The 23,226-nt window shown below is 37.1% G+C and overlaps 1 protein-coding gene across 1 annotated transcript in view; it reads left to right on the top strand.

The window, feature by feature from the left end:
• LOC113477849 (triadin-like) overlaps positions 1-23,226 on the top strand; it is a 59,957-nt gene that overhangs the window by 31,465 nt on the left and 5,266 nt on the right. Inside the window, exons 6-7 of the mRNA XM_026844528.1 lie at positions 5,175-5,237; positions 6,080-6,142. Coding sequence (XP_026700329.1) covers positions 5,175-5,237; positions 6,080-6,142 — 126 coding nt within the window. The remainder of the gene's footprint in view (positions 1-5,174; positions 5,238-6,079; positions 6,143-23,226) is intronic.

Here is a 23,226-nt window from a genome sequence, read left to right as displayed (position 1 = left end):
TGATCTTTCTTGACTTTTCAGTAGTTTGGCTGAGACAAGACAGAATTATTTCTCATGGAGAAAATAACTGGACTAACACAGATACTCTTACCCCAGAAACTGATTTCTTTCCAAGGGAGAGCAGTGGTCAATTTTCACTTGAAATTTAGATTTAATTCTAAAAGTATGAGCTTCCATGACATCCTAAACTAAGCAGAAGTATTTCCTTACATTTTTTTTAATTCCTCAAAAACTTTTGTAACCCTAAAGAGGTCTTATTGTATGAATGTGTGTGAAATTGTTCAGAATCAAAAGTACAACTGAACAGTCATTCCCAGTTTCCACTCTAAACAACATACAAAGGGAGGAAAAAATGTCATCAACAACTGAAAGGTAATGAGTTATTTTAATATTTAAAAGGATATCCAGGTCCCACTGAAATCAACAGCAAAACTTACATTGAGTTCAGCAGGGAAATGATTTCAGTCACCAAATAAAACAAAGAAAGAACAAACATAATATTCTCAAAATTAGTAAATAAATAGAATTTTTAAATTACAATTTGGAGGGGTTTTGAATGGTCTTTTAAAATTATGCTGGTGACATCTTAATTTGTACAGAGATACTTGCAGAAAGATGAAATTAAGTTCTACCTGGAATGAAGTTATTGCATTCAGTCTGAATTATAATTTCTCAGGAAAAGCTAAATTAATGTTTGTTTTGTTTTGTTTTGTATGTAAGTAAGTATACATGTATCTCTGATGCTCCTCATTTCTGCCAGGACCAGAATCAGTAGGCAAGAAAAGCTGTTAAGAGTATTTCACAAAGCCAGACAATATCCAAAGTCTCTCACAAGAGCTTTTCTCCTGAGATTTCCTGACAACAGGGTTTTAGAAAATGCAGATAAGCCTTGTATAAGTATCTGAACTTTAGAAGGCTTATCTGAACCAAAACATCTCCAGACTTTGGTCATCCAGTCCCACTATTTAGTGTTTGTTATACACATGCGTCTCCACAAGAAGGTACAGGTGGCTGGATTTTGCTGCCCTCCTTACCTCAGTTTCTCAGAGGGGATGAGATGAGCTGACAGTTCCTTCCAGAGTCACAAGTTTCCATAAGCACATGGAGCATCTAGAGCAATACAGAGAAGAAACTCTTTAGAGCACTTTCCTCTTCTAGTTCCTTGGAGGCATTCCCATGATACTATGCCCAGTAGCTCACATGCATCCCTAAATTTAGATTCCACTCTGCACTGCCACAGTACCACACTGGTCTTACCAGACCTGTTTTCAAGTGCTGCATTGTTTGCATGTTTCTGTTATCTCCCCTCCCCCCATTGTCTAACAATTAGTTGACGTTCCATGACAATAACACAAAGACATGTCAAAGCTGGTAAAGGCAATTCAAATTGAAACACCTCTTTCTTGGTCTCTGTTGAATCTTACTTGGATTTTCACCAGTGTCCTCAGTCACTCACCCCTTATTCAGAAATAAATAAATCCTTCTCAGACGTCTCTTTGCTCCAGTCACTTCCCAAGAAAACTATTCTATACTGCTTCTTTTTTTTTTCCCCCAGGAAAAAATTTTTACCTGAATTTCCCATTCAGTAGCACATCAACTGTTTGAATTCACACTTTTCATGCTCACTGGATTCCTCCTTGTACTACATAAAGTTCCACTTCTGCATAGAGTCTACAGAAAACACCTGACAAAATGCAAAGTCATTGCTTGTCTTGCTGGCTGATCCTGTCATCTTGTACTCTGCTATGTGCATATATCCCTATTTCATTTTTGTAAAGGTATTTCAGGCTTTTGAAGGTGAGGTCTTTTTGAACTCAAATATCTTACAACCTGTATATAAAATGTGGTTCAAGACTAGTGTTCCTGGTGAAAAAATAGTATTAATTCCATTTCAAGAAACAATAACAATAGATTTTTTTGTCAATAGTCAATTGCACTTGAATTCCACATTGTAGTCAACCGTGAATCATCAAAACCACCCTGTGTTTCCTTGTGTAACCCACTGTTCACACATATTATGATACCTCTTTATGCATCTGATCCATGGACATTTGTAGTCCTGTTACTGTTCAGAGCTAAAAAAATTAGTACTTTCAATGAGGTTCACATTTCACAGTGCAAAACACCTGCGTGAGTTTCTATTTAATTGTTTGCTCTGCCTCTTATCTGTGTACATATCTGCAGAAAACCCACTGCATTTACTGCTTCAGAAATGACAATATTTGTTGATGTTAAATATACACTTAATATTCAAAAATCTAAACGTGAGCTACTCAAATTGAGAGGAGATTAATTTATTCAAGAAGTAGGATTGCTTTCTTAAATCAGAAATAGCTCTTTCATAATATCCATTTACCAAGTCCATCATTCTTTTACCTAAACTTTTGTGAGTGGTAGCTGTGAGGGACATCAATGGAGTTAGATGCAGCTAAGGTATGAAAGTCCTGTGGCTTTTTTTCTCAGACCTGAACAACAAGAGTGCATATCTTGCATTAGGCAGTGCTAGTGGGAAATAGGGGCCACAGTACCTTAAAACTCTATGTAATCATCCTCTAGAAAACTCATAATGAGTATAGAAGTCTCTAGGCCTCCTAGACACTGTGAATATTGCAACTTGAGAGCTTGATGGAAGAAAATCATGTCAGTGGAATTAATTGGTGGAATGACTTATCAATAAATTCTCTGCAGCTAGGGGTGTAGTCGCCTTGTGCTTTATGTTATTTGCAGTAAAATTTCCTGCTTTCTGTACATCCTCTATACAAAGCTTCACTTCTCAAGTCTCAGCTCATGGCTCTCAAGACACATATGGATCTGAACCTTGCTACGAAACTTGGAGCAGATTTCATGTGGCTTAGCTGGGCTAAATGCAAAAATTCTACAAATTCAAAGGCAGAAATGGTCTCTAATTAAAGAGAATCTTGTTGGTTTTAAGGACCTTGGGCTTACAAATTATTCCTGTGCATCACTTAGCAGTAGAAATATAAGGAAGTCTTATTAACAGCTCCACTAGAACTGAGATTCACTCAGAAAAAAAATGAAATCACAGAAGTATCAGCAGCACTTCAGTCTCTAGTTACTAAGAGTAAAGGCTAAGGCTAGTGGAAGGAAGACAGAAGGAAATGTTTTTCTGACAGTAACTGATAGACTAGATATATTTAACTGTTTCATTTGAATCAGGCAGAGTAAGCAAACAATTTAAACCACATTTTAGAAATCAGAAGAGCTGTATATTGTGTGTGGAGATGAAACACTGAAAAGTCATAGGTGGCACAGGAAAGTGGAGCTGCGCAACAGCTTGTGTGTAATCTCAGGCTGAAGAGTCTTCTATTTTGAGGAGGCAGCCACAGTCCCTAACATGAGTCTGGAACAACATGTCAGAATGAGAGAGAGAGACTCCTGAGAACTCTAGACATAGACAATAACAAGAATACTAAAATATACAAGAAAATGAAGCTCCAAACAAGCTTGTGGAGGATGAGCACTACTCTGACGCTCTGTACACGCTTAACAAAACTGAGTATCATAAAGCATGCTCACAACACAAAGGCATTTGTAGTTTGAAGTCCACTATACTCAGAGTTTCAGCAAGAAGAATTAAGCACACAAAATACTGGGCAAAACATTCTGTAAAACACATTCAGGGATTTTCTGCTTCATTTTGTCAAGATGATAACAAGGGAAACACATTGAACAAATCTCTTTAAAACAAGAAAGAACTGGAACATGTCAAGATGATGCTTAACACTACACTCTATTGTCAGAAAATCAGAAGAAGGATGGTTTGGGGAAACCCTGAGTATTGCTAAATACATTGCCTCCATTATAGGCAAAGTATCTTAATTTATAAGACCACCATGGACAGACTGTGAAATTCATGCACTCTATGAAAATAACAATTCTTCTACCAAACATACACATATTTTTATTTTGGTTTAGGAAGCATGCTCTGCAGCATTTCAAATAATTTTTTTCATTAACTGTTTGTATACATTTTTTTCATGTAGAAGAAATGTCTATTGTGGTAGCTAGAGAACTGAAATTTTCTTCATTTTTCCTTTATCTTCATGTTAATTTATGCAAGAGATAATAGCATATTTGCTTCTTGGATCTGCTGGCTTCAGAAAATATTCCTATACCTTAAATATTTTTCAAATAAAGAAAAGATTCTCACTTAAAGGCTTATAGTCCTGTGTTTGTGCTGTTTTGTATGGTAATAAAACTTAGTTTCTTATTCATATTCATAACAGTAAAACATCACAAAAAGAAAACTGTATTTCCACTAACTACATCAACATCCAAAGCCATGCAGCACAAACTGAAGTCAACACATGTGGCTCTTTGTGGATGAGCAGTTAGAAAAATCATTTAGATTAGCTATTCTTGTACCCTTATATTCTCCCCTATCAAAATGGGGATTAGTTTCCCAAAGGAAAAATAAGACTTACAGCTTCCTCATTTCCTCTACTGAACTGTCGATTTTCTAATTAATAACATTCATGGAATAAGTAATTAAATTGTTGTAGCTTTTTGTAAAAAAAAAAAAAAAAAAAAAACCACACAAAACCAAAACCAAACCTTATACTTATTCCTACTGTTGTCCAACTAATAGATAAAAGAGGCAGATGCTTTTAAAAGAACAAGTTATGTTCTTTGTAGATGATGCTTTAACTGCAATTCTCCATGAATAACAGATGTCTTGTAATGACAGTTTCAGAGGTTCAATTCATAAAAAGTGTTATAAAGGTATATTATATATGCAGGCTTTTCATGGCATTCAGCATTTATTCCCAAGTACCACTTGCAACTTTTGCTGCCATTCAAATTTTATAAAAAAAAGCAGAACAGGTACATGTCTACTTAATCACCACAATAAAGTCAGTTACACCAGGTTAATTGGCATAATTTCTTGAATTAGTACTTACTTAAGCAATTATCTGTTGTACGTACTGGTTCCAGTTCTATCCTTAGTGTCACATTCACTCTCTGAGTATTAAGCTGTATTTCTGAGCATCTGATAGCAAACTCCTGAAAAAGTGACTAGCTTATCAAATCTAGAACCTATTGCAGTTAGTCAAGGACTCTCCTCCCAAAAATATATATGTACATACATATGTATGTTTATATATCTCTCTCTATGTAAATGTAGTCAGATGAACTTCTATTTTCTTTTTTAGAGAGAAGAGAGGAAAAGAAAAAGACTGATGCAAAGAAGGCTATGACTGAAACTAAGAAGAAAGGTATGGTTTGGGAATGTTTCTTACTGGCCTCATTCAGCTTTTACTCCCACTCCTGGCTCAAATCCCACTGTTTATTCTTAGGTTAAACCTACGCTTCTGACTCTGTATTGTCCTTCTCTTAGTTGCTTAATCACTATTTGCATGTTACCGCTTCTTCAGTGTCTGATCTCTGATGTATTCAGTGCCTGATGCTTTCTACGCTTTTTCTCCGACAAATAAAAAGTCCTGTTTGGTGGCCATCTATGGGCTTGTTAAACAATTTAATGGAATCACTATATATAGCAGGACATAGTGATACTGCCATACACAAAACTCATGGAAGATATCACTTGGTTCATGGTACACCACTTTCTGAAGGTGGAATAGATTTAAATATTTTATAGAATTGCAACCAAAATTTGCAGTGACCAAATTGCAAAGTCTTGATATCCATCTAAATAACATTTTGGATCATTCATTCAAAGGAAACATCTAAAATCCACTAAGGTCTTTCTTTCATTGGAAAATGTTTATGTCATTCATCATTTTTTAATGATCTCATTGCTGCTGGAGCTTAAGTTAAAAGGTACCACATTCATGCACTGACGATTGTCGCCTAGCGTTTGATGAATTATTAAGGGTCCAAATCATCCATAGTTGATGCATACTGATTAATTTTCATTTTCAGCTGATTTCTCCATAGTTAGTTGGGTGCAAGTGCTATAAGGGAATAATCTGAACTAAACTCCCAAATAAGTCACATTTTTTTCAGCATGTGCCCACTAGGACTTGGCTGACTGCATATTTGAGTGTATGATTCAGAGTTCTAGCATATCAAATGACTTTCTTTAATTAAATCTTAGAAAAAGAAGGAAAAAAAGAGAAAGCTCATGAGAAGACAGCTGCCCCTAAAATTAAAAAAGCAGGTAAGAAATTGAAGTCTGTCTTTCTCTGCAGTAGATATCTGACTACTTGGTGTAAGCACTTTCAGGTTTTACACATTTGAGATAGGAGTATATGTAATTCATTATCATTTAATAATCCAAGCTGGATGGAGAGAAAGAGAGAGAGAGAGCTCACAGTATATTTTTATATTTATGTGTGTGTGTAATGTGTTCCCATTATATTAGATATATAGTCTCATACATATGATATATACATGTATCATATGTGTATGTATATAACACATGTCATTTTCAATTCTGTGAGCTTTAGAATTTTGCAAAAATATTAGAAACACTGTTTTCTCTTATGCACTAAATCAATCAAGGGTATAAGTAATTTCAAAGGATGTATGATGTGGAAAGATTGAATGGAGCGAATAAATTTTTGCATGAATTATTTCAAAAATTCAACTCATTTTAAGTAATAAATAGAAACATCAACGTATCAAAACACTTGATGTGGTAGAAAACAGTTACCTTTCTGAAGCTTTACCCATGCCCATAAAATATTTTTTTCAAAAGTTAAAGTCAGTGAATGACCTGAACCTAATCAATTTGGTTTCATGCTATTTATCATAAAAAGATAATTGTTTCAATAAGATTAGAAATTACCATTTGGGTTTTGTCTACATTAAAATTGTTGCAACTTGTCTTTCGTTTTATTTCTGTAAATCTGTAAGGATGTTTAAGGCACAAATGTAAACATATCTTCAGTAAGTGACAGTCTGAAACTGTCTCATTAAAATCAAGTCTCATTAAAATCAAGGAGAAACAAAATGTCAGTCTAGTGGTTTAATCATTATCTTAATACCTGGAAACACAGGTTCTGCTTGCTGCTTTGTCAGACACTTTATATATAACCTTCTACAAGCCATCAAGTACTCAGATGAACCTTTCTGTAGACCAAAGTAATGCCTAAAACCATGAAGAAAGGTTTAAAAGAGGATTGAAAGATTCAGGGCTACAGTTACTATGTAGTCAAGGCAAGCCTTGTGCTCTGTTATCTAATTATTCAAATCTGTTGAATTTTATGAAAAACTGAAAGGCTATATATCCCATTGTTTACTAACATTGTGGATTACGTATGCAAATTCCAATATGCATCTGGCTGCTCTGCCATTGAGTCATTCATGGTCTACATAAGCTTTCCTATTCAAATGTTTATAGATGGGAAGAAAAATATTAATTTATGTTTAGTACAATATAAAAATACACAGAATGACACAGAACACCTTGGAGTACTATCCTGGTAGCCATGTATTTAAATATAGCAGTCTTTTAGAGTAAGGAGTGGCACACTGGGAAGGGATGGGGATGAAAGGGAATACTCTTTTACAAGTTAAGTTGCATATTTAAATGTAGAAACACAGATTTAAAAAGAAAATAAGCTGACAATTCAAATATCTTTTCTAATTTTATTCTGGTTCTAAGCTTGTATTTCACTTGAGAATACAGAATTGTAAAAGATTACATTTTATGGCAGAGCTGCAGCATAAAGTTATTAAAATGTTCATCTTCACAAGCTGTTGCTAAATCCAGTGAGTCATCCTACCAATGCCAGAAAAACACAAATTAGACAAACCGAGACATCCGCACATATCTGTCCCTTTTATTAGCTCTGTAGGTTGCTGCATTTTGAAGAGTTTACTAGCCTTTGTGTAAGAGGATGGTAATCCATAATATATTCTAGCTACACATGTTGCTTCTATTCCTCATTCAGCTTGCTCTTTGAATACATGTGTACTTTCCAGATTTGACTGGCAGCACCTATTGTTATCCCTAAAAGGTTTTAAGCCTGAAATAATTGCCACATTTGATCAACAGAATAGTAGTGCATAGCCCAGTTTTGAAATGAGTCACCTCAATGTCTGATAGTATTTACACGCTTTGGGCAGACACAGCAAATGAGCCACAGAGCACTTCAATCAGCAGCATAGATAAGCATCCATAAGCAAGAGTGCAGGAACAGCTTCCAATTTTCTTACCTTTTCCCATTAAAAGGCTAGGCAGAGGCCACTGCATTAAAAATAAACTCCTTGCCCTGGTTTTCAAATCCTCATGTTACCTCTGTATTTCCCTAATTTTGTGTCTCATTTTGCTTCCCCCAACCTTTGCAATTCCTGAAGCTGACGTGCTTGTAGGGCGTGCTGCCTCCTCACCACCACCCACACCCCTCCCCATGGCTGGCACCCCGGCCCCACCTCTGCTCTTCACCCTCACATACCTCCTTCCACAAGACTCACCTCTGGCAGGAGGCCCATTCACCAGGCTTTCCCCACAGAGGAACGGTGGTGTGTACAGGCTGTCAGGTGCAAGAGAGGAGGAGATGCTCACTAAGCACTAGGTGATAAAAAATCTCTAAAATAATGCTCCGAGAGCAGCACTTCCCTCTATTCCTCTCCATCTCTTCCTCTAACAAATACTGAATATTTTTGCTGATTAATATTTTAGATTAGCTCTTTTGTTCAGGAAACAATTTTATCTCTAGTGTTACCAGAATGGAGTTTTTTATTAACTCCATTAACTGCATCCCTGTGACGTATTTGTTTATTTGCATGCCAGCTCACTCTTTCTCTGTTCCTCTCACCCTCCATTCCTCCCTCGCTCTGTCTCCCTCTCTCTCTTTCTGCTGCTGCAGAGGAGCAAGAGTCATCTAATGTGAAATGTTCTCAGTCTTTAGTACAAAGTGAACTGAATGATTCTTAATTAGCTTTTAAAAATGCATTGTAGATAAAACCACATTAATCCTCTGACCTTCAGCTCGTACAAAAACATCGTGTTAATTGTCCTGAAAAATAGATAATTCCATTGTTACAAACTCAGAGGTCCTGCTTAAACAAACATAATTGTCAGACACAAGGGCCTGGCACAGTCACACTTCAAAACATTTAACAAAAATCTCTCTAGTGCTACTCTGGATAAAGAAGGAGCCACATCTCCAAATCCCCAGTGAAGGCCCTTGCCAAGGCTCAGCAAAGACAAGCCTTTGCCAGGCTATCCCTGTGGCTGGGACACATCGACTCAGAGCGGTCCAGCCTGCAGTCTGACTGAGAAAAGGGACCCTCTTTTAATGTTTTTGTGCCCAGCCCCACAAGAAAATGAATACGCAAAGATTGGTGTTTTCAGGTTCTCATAGTTCCCTTGCAGAGTGTTTCCTGATGGTCCTTTCTCAGCATCTCAACAGTCTGGAGGTTCTCTGTTCCTTCTTGTATCAGATTTCCTAAAAATTCATGTCACACACAGACTTTTCTTTATATTTGATTGCTGCAAACTCCTTTCCCACTTTGTTTTGGTTCTCACAACAAATAACATAGGTAATAAACGAGCTTATAAAGCAATGAAAATGTCAGCCTGGATCATCACACCATTTCCTAAGTAAAGTATTGCTCAGCTGTCATTGACGATCTCGCCTTCCTGTTATCACTGCATAATTTCAAATAATAATGGTAATAAAAATACCTGGGTCTTGTGCAGCACTTCTGGATATTAAATCTTAGAACCACTTTAGAAGGATTGTCAGTGCCTTTTCCTTCACTTTCCCCACAGAGAAATTCAGGTATAGACATGTCACCCAGGCCAGTTGTCCATGTGGCTTATAACGTATATCTTCTGAACGTCAAACCAATGCTACCTCGATTAAAGATCCCAAACTTTTATACACTTCCATTATTTTCCAAGTGAAAAAATGATGTTTAGTAAGAAAATGGGGTTTGGTTATAAACATAAGGCCTGATCAGCTGGACAATTGTTCAAGAATCCCTAGGCTCTGACCCTCAGTCACAAAGGTTTAAGGATTTCAAGGCCAGGTATCTCCCTGAGCAGTTCTGTTTAGTAGAGATAAAACAAGTCAACGTGTGCAGATCCACTCACCCCAGATCAGGGAGCATGATGTGACTTGTATTTTGTCATTGATACATGCATGCTTCCAACAGAGCATCCAAGCCCTTACTGAGGACCATTGCAGCCCCAATCTAAATCAGGGAGCTAGATTGCAGTGGTTGCACATCCAGTGTTGTGGATACATCTGTCATAGAATCATTTAGATTGGAAAAGACCTTTAAGATCAAGTCCAACTGTAAACCTGACACTGCCAAGTCCCACTAAACCATGTCCCTAAGTGCCACATCTTTTATATACCTCCAGGGATGGTGACTCAACTACTTCCCTTGGCAGCCTGTTCCAGAGAATAAATTTTTCCTAATAGCCAATCTAAACATCCCCTGGCACAACTTGAGGTTATTTCCTCTCATCCTCTTGCTTGTTACTTGGGAGAAGAGACCAACACCCACCTTGCTACAATGTTCTTTCAGGTAGAGAGCACTAAGGTCTCCTCTCAGCCTCCTTTTCTGTGCTCTAAACAATCCCAGTTCCCTCAGCTGCAACTCATAGGACTTGTTCTCTAGACCCTTCACCAACTTTATTGCTCTTCTTTCTTCTTATTGCTGGACATACTCCAGCACCGCAATGTCTTTCTTGTAGTGAAAAGCCCCAAACTGAACACAATATTTGAGACGCGGTCTCGCCAGGGCTGAGGATCACTTCCCTGGTCCTTCTGGACACACTATTTCTAACACAAGCCAGGATGCTATTGGTCTTCTTGGCTACCTTGGCACACTGTTGGCTCATATTCAGCCGGCTGTTGACCAACACCCCCAGGTCCTTTTCTGCCAGGCAGATTTCCAGCCACTCATCCCTAAGCCTGTAGCTTTGCCTGGGGTTGTTGTGACCCAAGTTCAGGACCCAGCACTCAAAAAAAAAAAAAAAAAAAAAAAAAAAAAGCAGTGATTTAATAGGAAATTGAGGGAAAATACCATTTTATATAACAACAGTGTGTTCTTTGTTATTGTGGTCTACAGACAGGAAGACAAATTCCTCTGATCATTTTTAAATTCCTGATGTAAACAACAACAAAAAATCTGTTTAATTTTATGACTTTTTTGACTAAACCGTTACTATTGCAGTAATAAGAGAACTACTGACATCTGGTGGTAAATTATCTTTTTCTTTCATTCTCTATGCCTGGGGTTTTTTGTTTGCTTTCAAATCTGTCTATTTAAAGAGTTTGCTGATGAAATGATAAACCCATTCCTTATTTCCCTGTGCTCTTTATCCTATTGCTTTCATGGCTAGAAAGATGTTAGAATGTCATCCAAATGTGACACTTTTATCAGAAGAAACATTTTGGAATGACAGTACGTTCAGCACTGTCAGAAAAGTAAAAATTAATTAAAACATACCTTATGACATAAGTTTAGAAAAAAAAAAACCCATGCTTGGCACACCCACTGATCTAGAGGAATAGATGCACACCACACTTTGAAATGTTGTGGGTTGGTCCATCTGCAATGGATTGAACGCTTCATCTGGGATACAAATGTGGATCCCAGATCTTTTCTGATAAGCAAATGGGATGTGCTTGCACACATTTGTAGGAAGACATCTCTGTTGTCTCTCAACAGCAGGGTTTGAACCTCTTCAGTCTGCCCTGCCCACCCGCAGGACTGTATTTCCAGATAGGAGACAAGTGAAGTGCTGACAGGTTTCAGCAGCCCAGCTTGGGCACTGCCACATGTCTCATGTTCCCTAATGTGATAGATGTCACATGACAGATGTTGGGAAGTATAATGGGGGCTTTCAGAAGAACTCTGATGTCAAATCTGCAAGGGCAAGTGAAATGTAGAGGCTGTCTTAATTTAGGCTGCTTACAAGGGCAAAATGGAGTTGTAAAGCCAGGCCAAGAGAGCCCAAGGTGTTTTGAAAGTGGCTGGTCACATAAAGAAAACAAAACACATTTATTCATTAATTTTCTTATGGATTATAAGACAAAGTATGAGGAAAAGTTATAAGCTGCAGTGGTGAGTAACTGGGGTGCATGTATACCTGTTAGTGTGCATTTTGGATTGGCCAGGCCTGTTTTCAGAGTGGCTGTTACAATATATAGAAGGTAGAAGTTTTGAGGGTTAAAAAAACCCTGACTTTTTCATTGCTTTTTTTTTTTTTTAATGAAAAAAAGAAACTGTAGTGGTTTGAGCCTGACCAGTGGCTAAACACCCACACAGCTGCTCACTCACTCCCCACCCACCAACAGGATGGGGGAGAGAATAGGAAGAGCAAAAGTGAGAAAACTCATGGGTTGAGAAAAAGAGCTTAATAAGTGAAAGAAAGAGGAAAAAAACCCAAACCAGTGATACAATGGCAATCACTGGCCACCTCCCACAATCAGGCCAATGCCCAGCCAGTCTGAGCAATGGCCACCCTTCCCTCTGTTCTTCTTCTACCCTCATTTTTTATTGCTGACCATGACATTATATGGTAGGGAATATCCTTTGGCAAATTTGGGTTAACTGTCCTAGATGTGTCCCCTCCCAATCTCTTCCCAGCTTGATGGGGGCAGGCAGAGTGGGGAAAAAGAGAAAGCCTTGATGCTGGTGCAAGCCCTGTTCAGCAATAGCCAAAACACTGGTGTGTTAACCATGTTTGAGCCACAAATCCAAAACATGGCACCATACAGCTTGCTATGAGGAAAATTAACTCCATACCAGCCAGACCCAGTACAGGAACTTAGAATTCATGTTTATTTGCAAATAGGTTTAGAGAGATTAGGAGAGAGACCAATGTAAAAATTAAACTAGAGAAATAATAAGCAATGGGTTGCCTAGTGATTCTTCATGCAGACAAATGAATATATAAGTGCAATAATTAAGGGAGCACAGTGTGTTATGAGTTGAGAGCAAATTTAGGAATAAATCACACACACAAAAAAAAAACCAATCAAGTTATGGACCTTAGCACTGTGTGATCCTTCTCTAGGGTATCACTTATCAATATTCTTTTGAGAGCTTTCTCTGCTAGACTGTTCATCCACTTGTACATTTCTTCATGAGCCATGAGTTGGCTTGCTGTGTGTTTGTACAACCTTTAGCAAAGATCCTGGCTCGGGTCTCATCTTAACTATGATTTCAATTGGTAATATCATTATGTGAATCAATGCCCATACACCAAAGCCTATAAAAAACATCTATTTTCCCAGCTGGCTGACTGGAGCTTCAGGTTTCATCTCTTGTACTACAGGCTGATTCATTCCTGACTGATAAATTGCTCATGACACTATTATGCACGTCAGGCCTATCCTGATTTTTCCTTTCCTACTCCTCCTCTCCTGTTCATAACTCATTTGATGTTTCCTCACATTTTTGCATTAGTAGAGGCTTCTGATTTCAGACGTAAGCTATACACCCAGCCCTCGGCACTGGTTGCATTTATTAACCTGCATAAATGCTGGATTAGGATTCCTGCACAGTTACCAGCAGGTGATGTTATTCACTCTTCTTTTTCCAACACAGACAGGATTTAGTGGCATCTCTTGACTTTGATAACAATGTGCTGTTTGTGGGGCTTTGTACAACAAAATCACGGAAAGTGGAGATGGAAATGACCTACTAGGTCATCTAATCCTCCCCTCTGGCAATACAGGATAATTCCTTACAGAATATCTTCAAGTGTTTTATCCAGTTTAGTTTTAAATGTCTGAAGTAACTAGGTCTCCATCAATTCCCACAGAAGATTATTCTACAACATAATAGATCTCACAGTTAAGAACTATTTCATTCCAGTCTGCCTAAATTTTCCCTTGCTTAATTTTATCCCATTAGTCAGAGTTATATTCTCTTGTGACACCCAAATATAGTCTTTCTAACCTCAGGGCCCAATTCCCTACTACCTCATGTGTTATATTGCCATTACATTTACATCTGGAAAGTAGCTTTAAAACTGACAAGGTGAATGGCAAGCTGAGATTGATATTTTTTCATACAGCCATGAAATTATAAACCTTGCAACAGGGGACACCAAACATGGTCACACATCACCTGTGTACATGGCACTGGAGACACTGGAATGTGCATATCGATAGAGTGTCCAAATTGGAGAAAGAACAGAAAAAAGTCACTCATGTTATTTACAAACTAAGGATATTCTTCACAGAGAAGATTAAAGTATTCTATTCACGTCTTCAGCAAGAGGTGACTTTGTTATTGTGAATACTAAGTACCTTCAAAGAAAAAGAAAAGATTCAGGCTACTATAGCTCCCTTTAATCTAGTAGGAAGAGTTTAACAAGAATGAATGACTGGGAGCTGAAGCTAACTGAATCCAGACTGAAAATGAGGTACATGTTCTTAACACTAAGAGTGATAAACTACCACAGCATAGGGTGGATATTGCTTTCCCTGATGTCTGCAGAAGATGATTGTTTACCTAATGGAAGATACACATCAGCTGAAAAGGTGTCTAGCTGAAATATAGGAGTCTGACAACAAAGTGTCAGACTAGATAACCTGATGGTGTGTTCTAGCCTTGAACATTATGGAAGTATATCCTCAGAGATACACATGATAAGCTAAAAGAATGCAGTGGAGAGTCAGTGCAGGAATGCGGCTGGAGAAATCTGTCTTGCAGGTTCATTGGAAAAATGGAAATTCCTTCCTGCATTATTTGTATAACTGAACTCGACTGGTAGTCATCCTCTAAGTATTTGGTCTTCCACAGAAAATAGGAAAGCCTGCTCTTCTAATTGATATTTGCAGAAATCATCAAGACACAGATATGGCTATTTAGTAAAAATCAAATTAGATGTCCCCAAACTGATAAAAACAGAATAAAAATGGGGCCACAGTGAGGGACAAAGCAAAAAATCCAGCAGAGCAGAGATGCAAACACAGCAGAAAAGCAATTCCCATGATCTTTGTCTGACTGGCTTTTGAGGGAGTCTGCTTCTGAAAGAAGAAAAAGGGCAACTCAAATATGTCCTACACTGAAAGTTTCAAAGCACTCAGTGGACTTTGTATTCTATGTTTCATCATTATCAGTGATTGACAACATGATTTCAAAGATATTTAGGTGCCTAAAGATGTAGCATGGCAACTGGTAGGATTTACAAGCACGTCAAAGTAGGCCAGGCACATAATTCCCATTGATTTTCTGTGAGAACTGAGCTCCTAAATACCTCTACCACTTCTGAAAAAAAGTATAGATTGCAAGGTCATTGTGGTGTTTCTGAAAATACTGTCTCTTATTGCCTGTTGAAAGAGTTCTTCAGCCACGAATGGTAATGTTGTTTATACCAAGACTAAACCAAACACTTAAGCTGTTCCAGAACATGGTTAGGGTTCAGTGTTCAAGAGCTAGAAATAAGGTGAAATGCAAAGAGGTAAAGAGTTAGAAACAAGTTTGTCCTGCCTTCCTCTTGTCTCTCCCTCACAATGTAGTAATTGGTTCAGTGTAAAACTGGCTCTTCATTGCAATTGATGTGGCAATTCTGAGGTGGAAGACTCTCCTCCTCTTTCATTTAGTGTGTATCAGCTTTAGAGGAAACTCAAGTCTCCCTTCCCATTCTTGTCCATCTGCCTGTGTTGTGCAAAGAAAGCTCTAGAAGAGAAGAACATAAATATTCAGTGTCTGAGGTGCCTGCTCCATTCAGGAAATGTTAACGGCAGAGAATTAATCTTAAGCACCATTCAGCAGCCTCTGTGCTAACTATTGTGAGTTGAGCATTTTCAGGTTACGCTGAGTATTGCTCAGCCCAGACCTGTTGATTTGTGTTTGTTCTTTTCCATCTTTGACTGCACAAAGCAGGGAGTCATGTGAGAAAGGCAAATGGTGAATGATGGTGGTAAGATCTTGTTGGCAAAGAATTAGAAATGTCAACCCTTTAATAAATATAGAGAAAAGGGAGGAGGCTTGGGTTTGTACTACAAACTCACTTTCTGATGAGTTGGCAAGAGAAATCTCCTTGAGCAAAGAATAGGCATCATTTTGATGTCTGACAGGCAATCTCTTCAGATGCTGCATTGTCAGTCTTGTAAAGAATTTTTTGGGGATACTATAAATAATCCAGTTTGAAGATGATACATATTCAATCTAAAGTCCACACAGGTAACTAAATAATCAGTTTGCCTTTGGATTTTCAGGTGTGTAGAATGAAGTACCCATGCTGCACAAGCAGATGCGTGGCATAGCTTTTATTAAGGAATCTAATTTATTGCATCAACCCTGTTTATGTTGGTCTGGGGTTTAATGTAATGTTTATTTTTCCAGTCACATCCAAAAATAACAGGATTAGACTACGACTATGCCTCAAACAATGCAAAGTTAATCTTTTTAATGAAGGAAAACAGTTCTATGTCCTCAAAATAAGATATACATCTGGGTCAGCAGACCTGATATTTAGGATAATTATTCTATGTGAAACATCCATGCACAGACATGTCAGCCAGGTTGCAATGACATACCTATGTAGTGCTACCTATTTTCTGCTGTCACTCAATGGACAAGTTGAAGGCTTGAATCTACAGCTAAATAAAGCCAGTAAGAATCTTTAGAGTTTGGGATCAGGCTGATTTTCTTTCTTTTGTTTTGCTTTACACATAAAAAGAAAAAGAAATTTTTTCCTTGACCTTGAAATGGAGTTTTAAAAGCTTTTACTAAGTTTTAATGAACACATATTTGATAAAGACTTTCATGTCACTTATTTGAGAGTATACCTCAGTCTTTTGGATGCCTTTCCCCTAGAAGGGTTCATAGACCAAGAGGTATTCCTGGCTTATAATAAGACATCCTTTACACTTCACTCTTAGTTAGAATTGTTTAACCTTTCAGTAAATATTCCCAGTGGCCATGCTTGTTCTCTTGATCTGTTTTTCAAGAAGCAGAGCCAACTTTGTGGCTTTGCTATACGTAACTCTGAGAGACTAAGTTGGATGAAGTATTATTGAATGATTAGGATAATAGAATAGGCAGATGTTCTTAAGCGGAAGAGCCATACAAAGCTGTGGTTATAAGTGTATTGATTTTTAGCTTGATTGCAGTAGGTTCTGCTTGAGGTTGCTTTCTCATAGATTTTGCTTCACTTACGAGAGTGTAATTAGAGTAGTGTGTCACCTATAAAGATGAACGGATGGACATTACATTATTCAAGATCTCCCTTTTCACAGAGCGAGAATGCTGACTGCATCTCTGTTCAGAAGTATAAAAATTATCTTCGTCCTAGTGATAATGTCTACAGATTCCATCTGTACATACATCTATCCAACAGAGAGATATTTAAATGTGTTGAGAAGTACAGAAAGATATCACAAGGACGCATAACATAGATATACTTAAAGTCTATTTTGACTGTAAAAAAAAAACCCTCTTGTGAATCATTTGAAAAATATTGGTGCTGCGATTTCTTAAGAAATATGTAGAGAGTATATCCCCCATGCTGTTTCAAGAAAAAGTAAAAAAAACTGAAGAAAATTTTCAGCTGTTATAATATTTACAGTAATTCAAATGAGAGTTTATTCCAGGAAAAGATCTGGTTCTTAAACTTTAGGAATTGATGTTGTTACCTGCATTTGCTACACAAAAAGCATTATCTTTTCCTTAAATGACTGCAGCTTGTATAATTAACTGCACTTACAGCTTCCTGTGTGTGGATGACTGTGATCTCACATTGTGCTCAAGTTTTGCTTTTTTAAACCATTCCTGATGAATGTAGAAGGCAATAGAACATGTTTCCACCTGCTCTGCAGTGGGGGAGAATGAATCCATTTCAGCAATTACAAAGTAGAAAGGAAAAATCACTAATTAGTGGAACCATGAATCACTGGTACAGTTGAAATTGGCCATTCCCAAAGAGCGGGCTGTTTTGTACTACAAGTGTAGCTGAATCACTTCTTTACTCACATCCATCTCCACTTGCTTTATTTTTTACCCTATTGAGTGAACTCTTCTAATGACCTTGGAAAATCTGTCCAAGGTGACATTTAGTATTTGAGCCATGTGCATTGCCACACAACTTTCTGGAAAGCTCTGTGGGCTTTTGGCTACTACCTGCCTCTGATGCTGTGCTAATCAGGGCTTGCAGGCACTCGGTGGCTGTGCAGAATATAGACCTTCTTTGTAAACGGTTATGGATATAGTGGTGTGAGGAGACAGTGCAGTGGGGAAGCAACACACGCAAGAGATGGTGATCAGATGGGACTTGGAGACACCAAAGTTATTAAGAAATTATCAGAAAGTCTGAGTGGGAAGGAAATAGAGATGATGGTAAGGAGAGAGATCATCCTTCACAGAGAGTGGAAGGAAGGGCTTGAATAAATTTCCTGCTGCAATGGAAAATGATCTGTCAGTATGTTAGAGTACCATCACCAATTTTCTACTGTAATCAGCAACAGAAGAGTGTTAGCTAGTTTTTCATAGTCCTAAATTCTTCAAACCCCTTTATATCCCACATTGTTTATCAGTACATTTTGAGAATTGTTTCTTATAGTCCAGTCTCACGTTGCTTGAGGAAACTTGATTTTACCTTCCAGAACCTCCACTGCCTCCCATTTTCACCCAGCAATAGTAACATCATCTGCAGATTCTCCTCATATCATGTTCTACAACCTGGAGAGATTTAAACGTGAAACCTGCAATCTGGGATTCAAGGTTTATTGGTTTCTGCCAATAAATTTACCTGTTATTCCCAAGTTATTCTCAAAGGAAGCTAGTTAAACTCTGGTCAGGGAGTTTATTGTTGTCACTGAATGGGTCGGGGAACAGCTCTGAAGCAGCAGTGGCACAGTACCTTGTTTTTCCTTGTTCACATCTTCAGCATCATCAGTGCAGTGAGGTTCCTTTCTTACGCTCACAAAGAAATGATATTTTGGAAAAGTAAGAGGAGTTTTTGTCAGTAGTTGTCACAGAGCATATGGCAATATCATGCTCAGTGATTAAGATGGGGAACAAAATCATGTGTTGGTCCAAACACAGAATTTTCCATGTGGGAGGTATGTTAGTATTTCTGAACAGCTCTTTTATGCCTATGTCAAATTTTAGGGTTTGGGAGAAGTATGTTAAAAAATGAATCTTACATTAGTATGGGAGTTTTGATACAGCCTTCCTAGATTTTAAGCCCACTGAAAACAAGAAAGGATATTGGTTTAATACTCTGTAATACGAAATATTTAAAATCTTAATTGCAAAATAGACATATTACAATAGAAAATATAGGCACTTTGATAAAATGTCCCTATGTGTGGGCATCTGCTGTTAGAAGTGACTGAAATCAACATTAAAAAATACTCCCCAAAGCTTTGAGATGTGGTAAGATGACAATTACTTCACTAATGCCATACAATTTGTGTAAAATTATCACAAATAGTATAAATTAAAAAACAACTGAGTAACAATTTCTTAAAGACAGGCAGAATTGAACACTTTTCAGAATGTTGGAATATTAATTGAGATCAATACTATTTTGTAGAAATAAATTTTAAGAACTCCAAGTAAATGAAAAAATAAATGCTAGACCACAGTATATTTCAATAGGAATTTTGAAAATGCTTGTTTAATTACTATATGTTCAATAGCAGTTCATTTTTCATAATGCTCAGCTATCTGGGGTGTCTTGCTCCTTTACAACTACAAATCACTTTAACTGCAAATCTTGCTACTTAATAAATTGTTTTTAAATTCTGGTACATCTGCTAGCTTGGGAGCAGACTACTGAGACTAGTCTCTAGGCGACTTTAATTATGTTTTTCATTCACATGATGGAAATTCTCAGCCACCAGATGCCACCTGCTATCATTTTTATTTCCACTCTTGTGAACTCCTGCTCAGAGCAGCAAAGGCAACATTAGCTGTCATACTCGTAAGGTGCCTTGTCTTAAAGGCTCTGCTGTTGTGTTGCATTTGCAAAGCCAGAACCAAGTTCCCAAAGGATGGTCTTGATTGTTCTTTGGTGGTTTTTTTTTTTTTTTTTTTTTTTTTTTTTTTCTGGAGAACCAGCACAAATTTGACTTCAAAACATTGGAAAATATAATTTCAATTTTCAACACAATTCTCTTGGATTCTTTAAGTTTCTCTTCATTTTTCAGCCTTCATTTCTTTTTCTTCTCCTAATTTTAATCACAAATAATATTTAATATCTAAGTCAAAATAAATGGTAAGAGCCAAGCAATGATGCAAGATTTGTGTAAGTCTTATTAGAAACATAATTGAGTCAGCTGGTAGATCTATGGTCATGTTGCATGAGGCATCCTCATCACACAACATATTTTCTGTGGGTCTATGTAGAACATTAGCCAATCAGTGGGGTTTGATTAGGTCCATTCTAGTATGTTATCATCAGCTAAAAAATAGAAAAGGTAGATGGTCAGTGCTAGTTGAGGTTTGGGGTAAGAATTCCTCTTTTAATAACTGCTTAACATTTTAAAATTCTCTTTAGTTTTGATTCAGTGAATTATGTCTTTTGGAGGCATCTAGCAATTTCTCAGGATATTGGTGCTTAATCCAGGTCAGCCAGTACAGGGGAATCCTTGCATCCTTAGCATCCTTAACCTTAGCTATTCGGTTACACAGTGTTTGATTAGGATATTAGCTACTGTTCAGTTCAGACACTGTGTTTGCTGATGCTGAAATTAGTTTGTTTGTAAATTTGACAGTACCATCATGTTCTTTGGTAATCTTCCAAAAAGAAAGGTTGTTTTAGATACAACATATAAAATAATGCTGCCAGTAGTAAAAGTGGTTTAAGACAGTGATTTTAAACAGTGCATCATTAGCAAAGCTATCAATATACTGTCTCTGAAATACTCATTCATCTGAATAATACTTTTAGTTTAAGATTTTTTTATACACTTATATATATATATTTGAGTGAGAGATTTCTAGGAAGAGAAGCCTTTCCAGAGAGTGGAATTTGAGATTCATTTATTTCCCTGAACTTCTTTTTATCTATAAAAATTATAGTTTGTATGGAGCTGCTGAAGATCATCTGTTCTCAAATACACACTGTATTATAAATCCATTGCTAAAAAAAGGTGTAAAAGTTTTGTGAACCCCAGATCTAGAATTTGATGCAGAGCAATGTTTGAAATATTCCATTTTGGAAGTTTGTTTAAACTCAGCCACATTCTGTACTAGAACACTGGGGCATCCTTGTCTAATGGCTTATTACCAACCTCCTAGGGACTCACTGGCATGAAAGGCACTATATAAGCTTAAAGGGATTTTTTTTTTTCTTGCCCCATGTGTAGTTTATATGTCACTTGCAGTTACTGTGTACTGCTAGTTTACTTCAAAAGAATGCTGATCGAGGCCTGAGGAAAAGATTGAGCTATGTGCTAAAAAGAGGCAAAAGAATAAAGTATTTGCTTTGCTGTTCTACTGAGATACATCTGTGCGAGCAGCCAAATGCTCATTCCTAGTTTGAATTCAAAATTTATCCTTTTAGCCTGTACAGATAAGAAGTCAGATCATGTTTGTTTACATATTTGGTGGGTTTTAATAAAATAATTAAAAAATGCTTTACTGTACTTTAATCTTTTTCAAGAGTCAGTAAAAGGAAAACCTGTTCATTCACCTGGGAAGAGGGGAGCTTGTACAACCATGTTTGCTTTTTGAGAATACAGACTAGAATGCAACTGTCTTCAAATATCTCCTGAGAATATCTGTAAAAAGGAAAGGGTGCTTCACAGTTCTCCACAGCTGTCAAATTATTTTGTTAGCTCTGGTGCATAGCCTTTTAAAGCCTGTTGCAGGTGCTTTCATAAAAGCCCATGGCTAGGGTTGTCAGCAGTATCCCAAAACTTTGGATTGCTCAGTATTTGGGTGTTTTACATAAGACCTTTAAGAACTGAATAGCAAAACTATCCTTAACAACTTCCAAATAATTGACTGCTTCAGATTGGGCAGCAAATTACCAAAAGCATCAGATTTTGAAGTCTTATCTCCTATAGTAATTCTACCAAATGGTTGATTTTTTAATTGCTTTACAGTCTTGTAGAAATGGAGCTTTTCTTGAGAAAAAAAAAATGCATTACTTGTTGTTGGATATCAAATAGTCCTGTCACCAATACCAAGGACAGTCACAGTGCTTTTGACCATACTACAGGTCAAGGTTGCTAGAGCACCCAGACTGATGTTCATGTGTTATATGGGTCCTAATGAAGTTACATGGCTTCCGAGAAATGTCAGCATCATTCTCGTGTCATACACTTACCTTTCCTGCTGCCAGACTTCAGATATAAAGTTTTAAAGAGAAAATAACCTAAAGCTCCAGGGATTATACTTCCTAGGCTTATTGGCAAAGATGTGTTTAAGATAATGTTCATAGGTTGTCTAACACTGGTGTTTGAAAAAATGTTAATTTCTTCTGGAAATTCCTCTTCTTAACTAACCCCCAAAAACCAGACCCACTAAGAGGCCAGAGATCTTGTTGTTGTTGTTGTTGTTGTTTTTAAGAAGAAGACAAGGACTATAAAAACCTGAGGTAATATAAGCTGTGTTCCCCAACCACAGTCCCATAATTTAAAAGTTAAAACCTAGACTGGTGCAAAACAAAAACGAATGAAGTAAATGCTCCTTGACTTAAATTACACTAATATAACTCATTGTTCGATTCATTTTTTGTATTATTTTCATTAGAGTTGTTTAGTTACATACTATTTGTGCCTTATAGCAGGTAACTACATTTAGGGACTTGAGAAGTTCTGATCAGTTTTCCCTTCTGTGATACCTACCAATTGTTCAGTTCTTTGCAATTAGGTCATTTATTTTAGTCAAGTGTGAGGTGACTAGGTGTAAATGCTATATACATTCACAGGAACCTCCATGGTTCAAGGTCCTACAAAAACTCCTCTGGACAATTTTCTGTAAATCATTCCAGCCTAGCTGCATAAGTATGGCTTTAGAAATCAAACTTTAGGCACCATGGCTTGAAAAGAATAACCTAAGAGTAAAAATATCTAAATTTTCATATCAATATATGCTATTGGAATCAGCTCCTGGTAATTTTTCTAATCTTAAAGGACAAAACACAACACCAAAAATACACCAACCCCCCCTAAATTATAAGATTTTCTTACTGGAAATTTTTTCCAGATATTTATTGAGAATTTACTATATGTTATGTGTTTCAGATGATGGAAAAACACATTCATTCTTTCAATATAAATTATGGCTCTAAAAAAATATATATATATAGAAGTATGTTGCCCTAATAAATGATCTTATATGAAAAAAAAAAAAAAAAAAAAA

This window comes from Athene cunicularia (genome assembly GCF_003259725.1).
Source record: "Athene cunicularia isolate RWA chromosome 3 unlocalized genomic scaffold, athCun1 chr3_part1, whole genome shotgun sequence".
NCBI lineage: Eukaryota > Metazoa > Chordata > Aves > Strigiformes > Strigidae > Athene > Athene cunicularia.
This window is presented reverse-complemented; position numbering and strand designations above follow the sequence as displayed.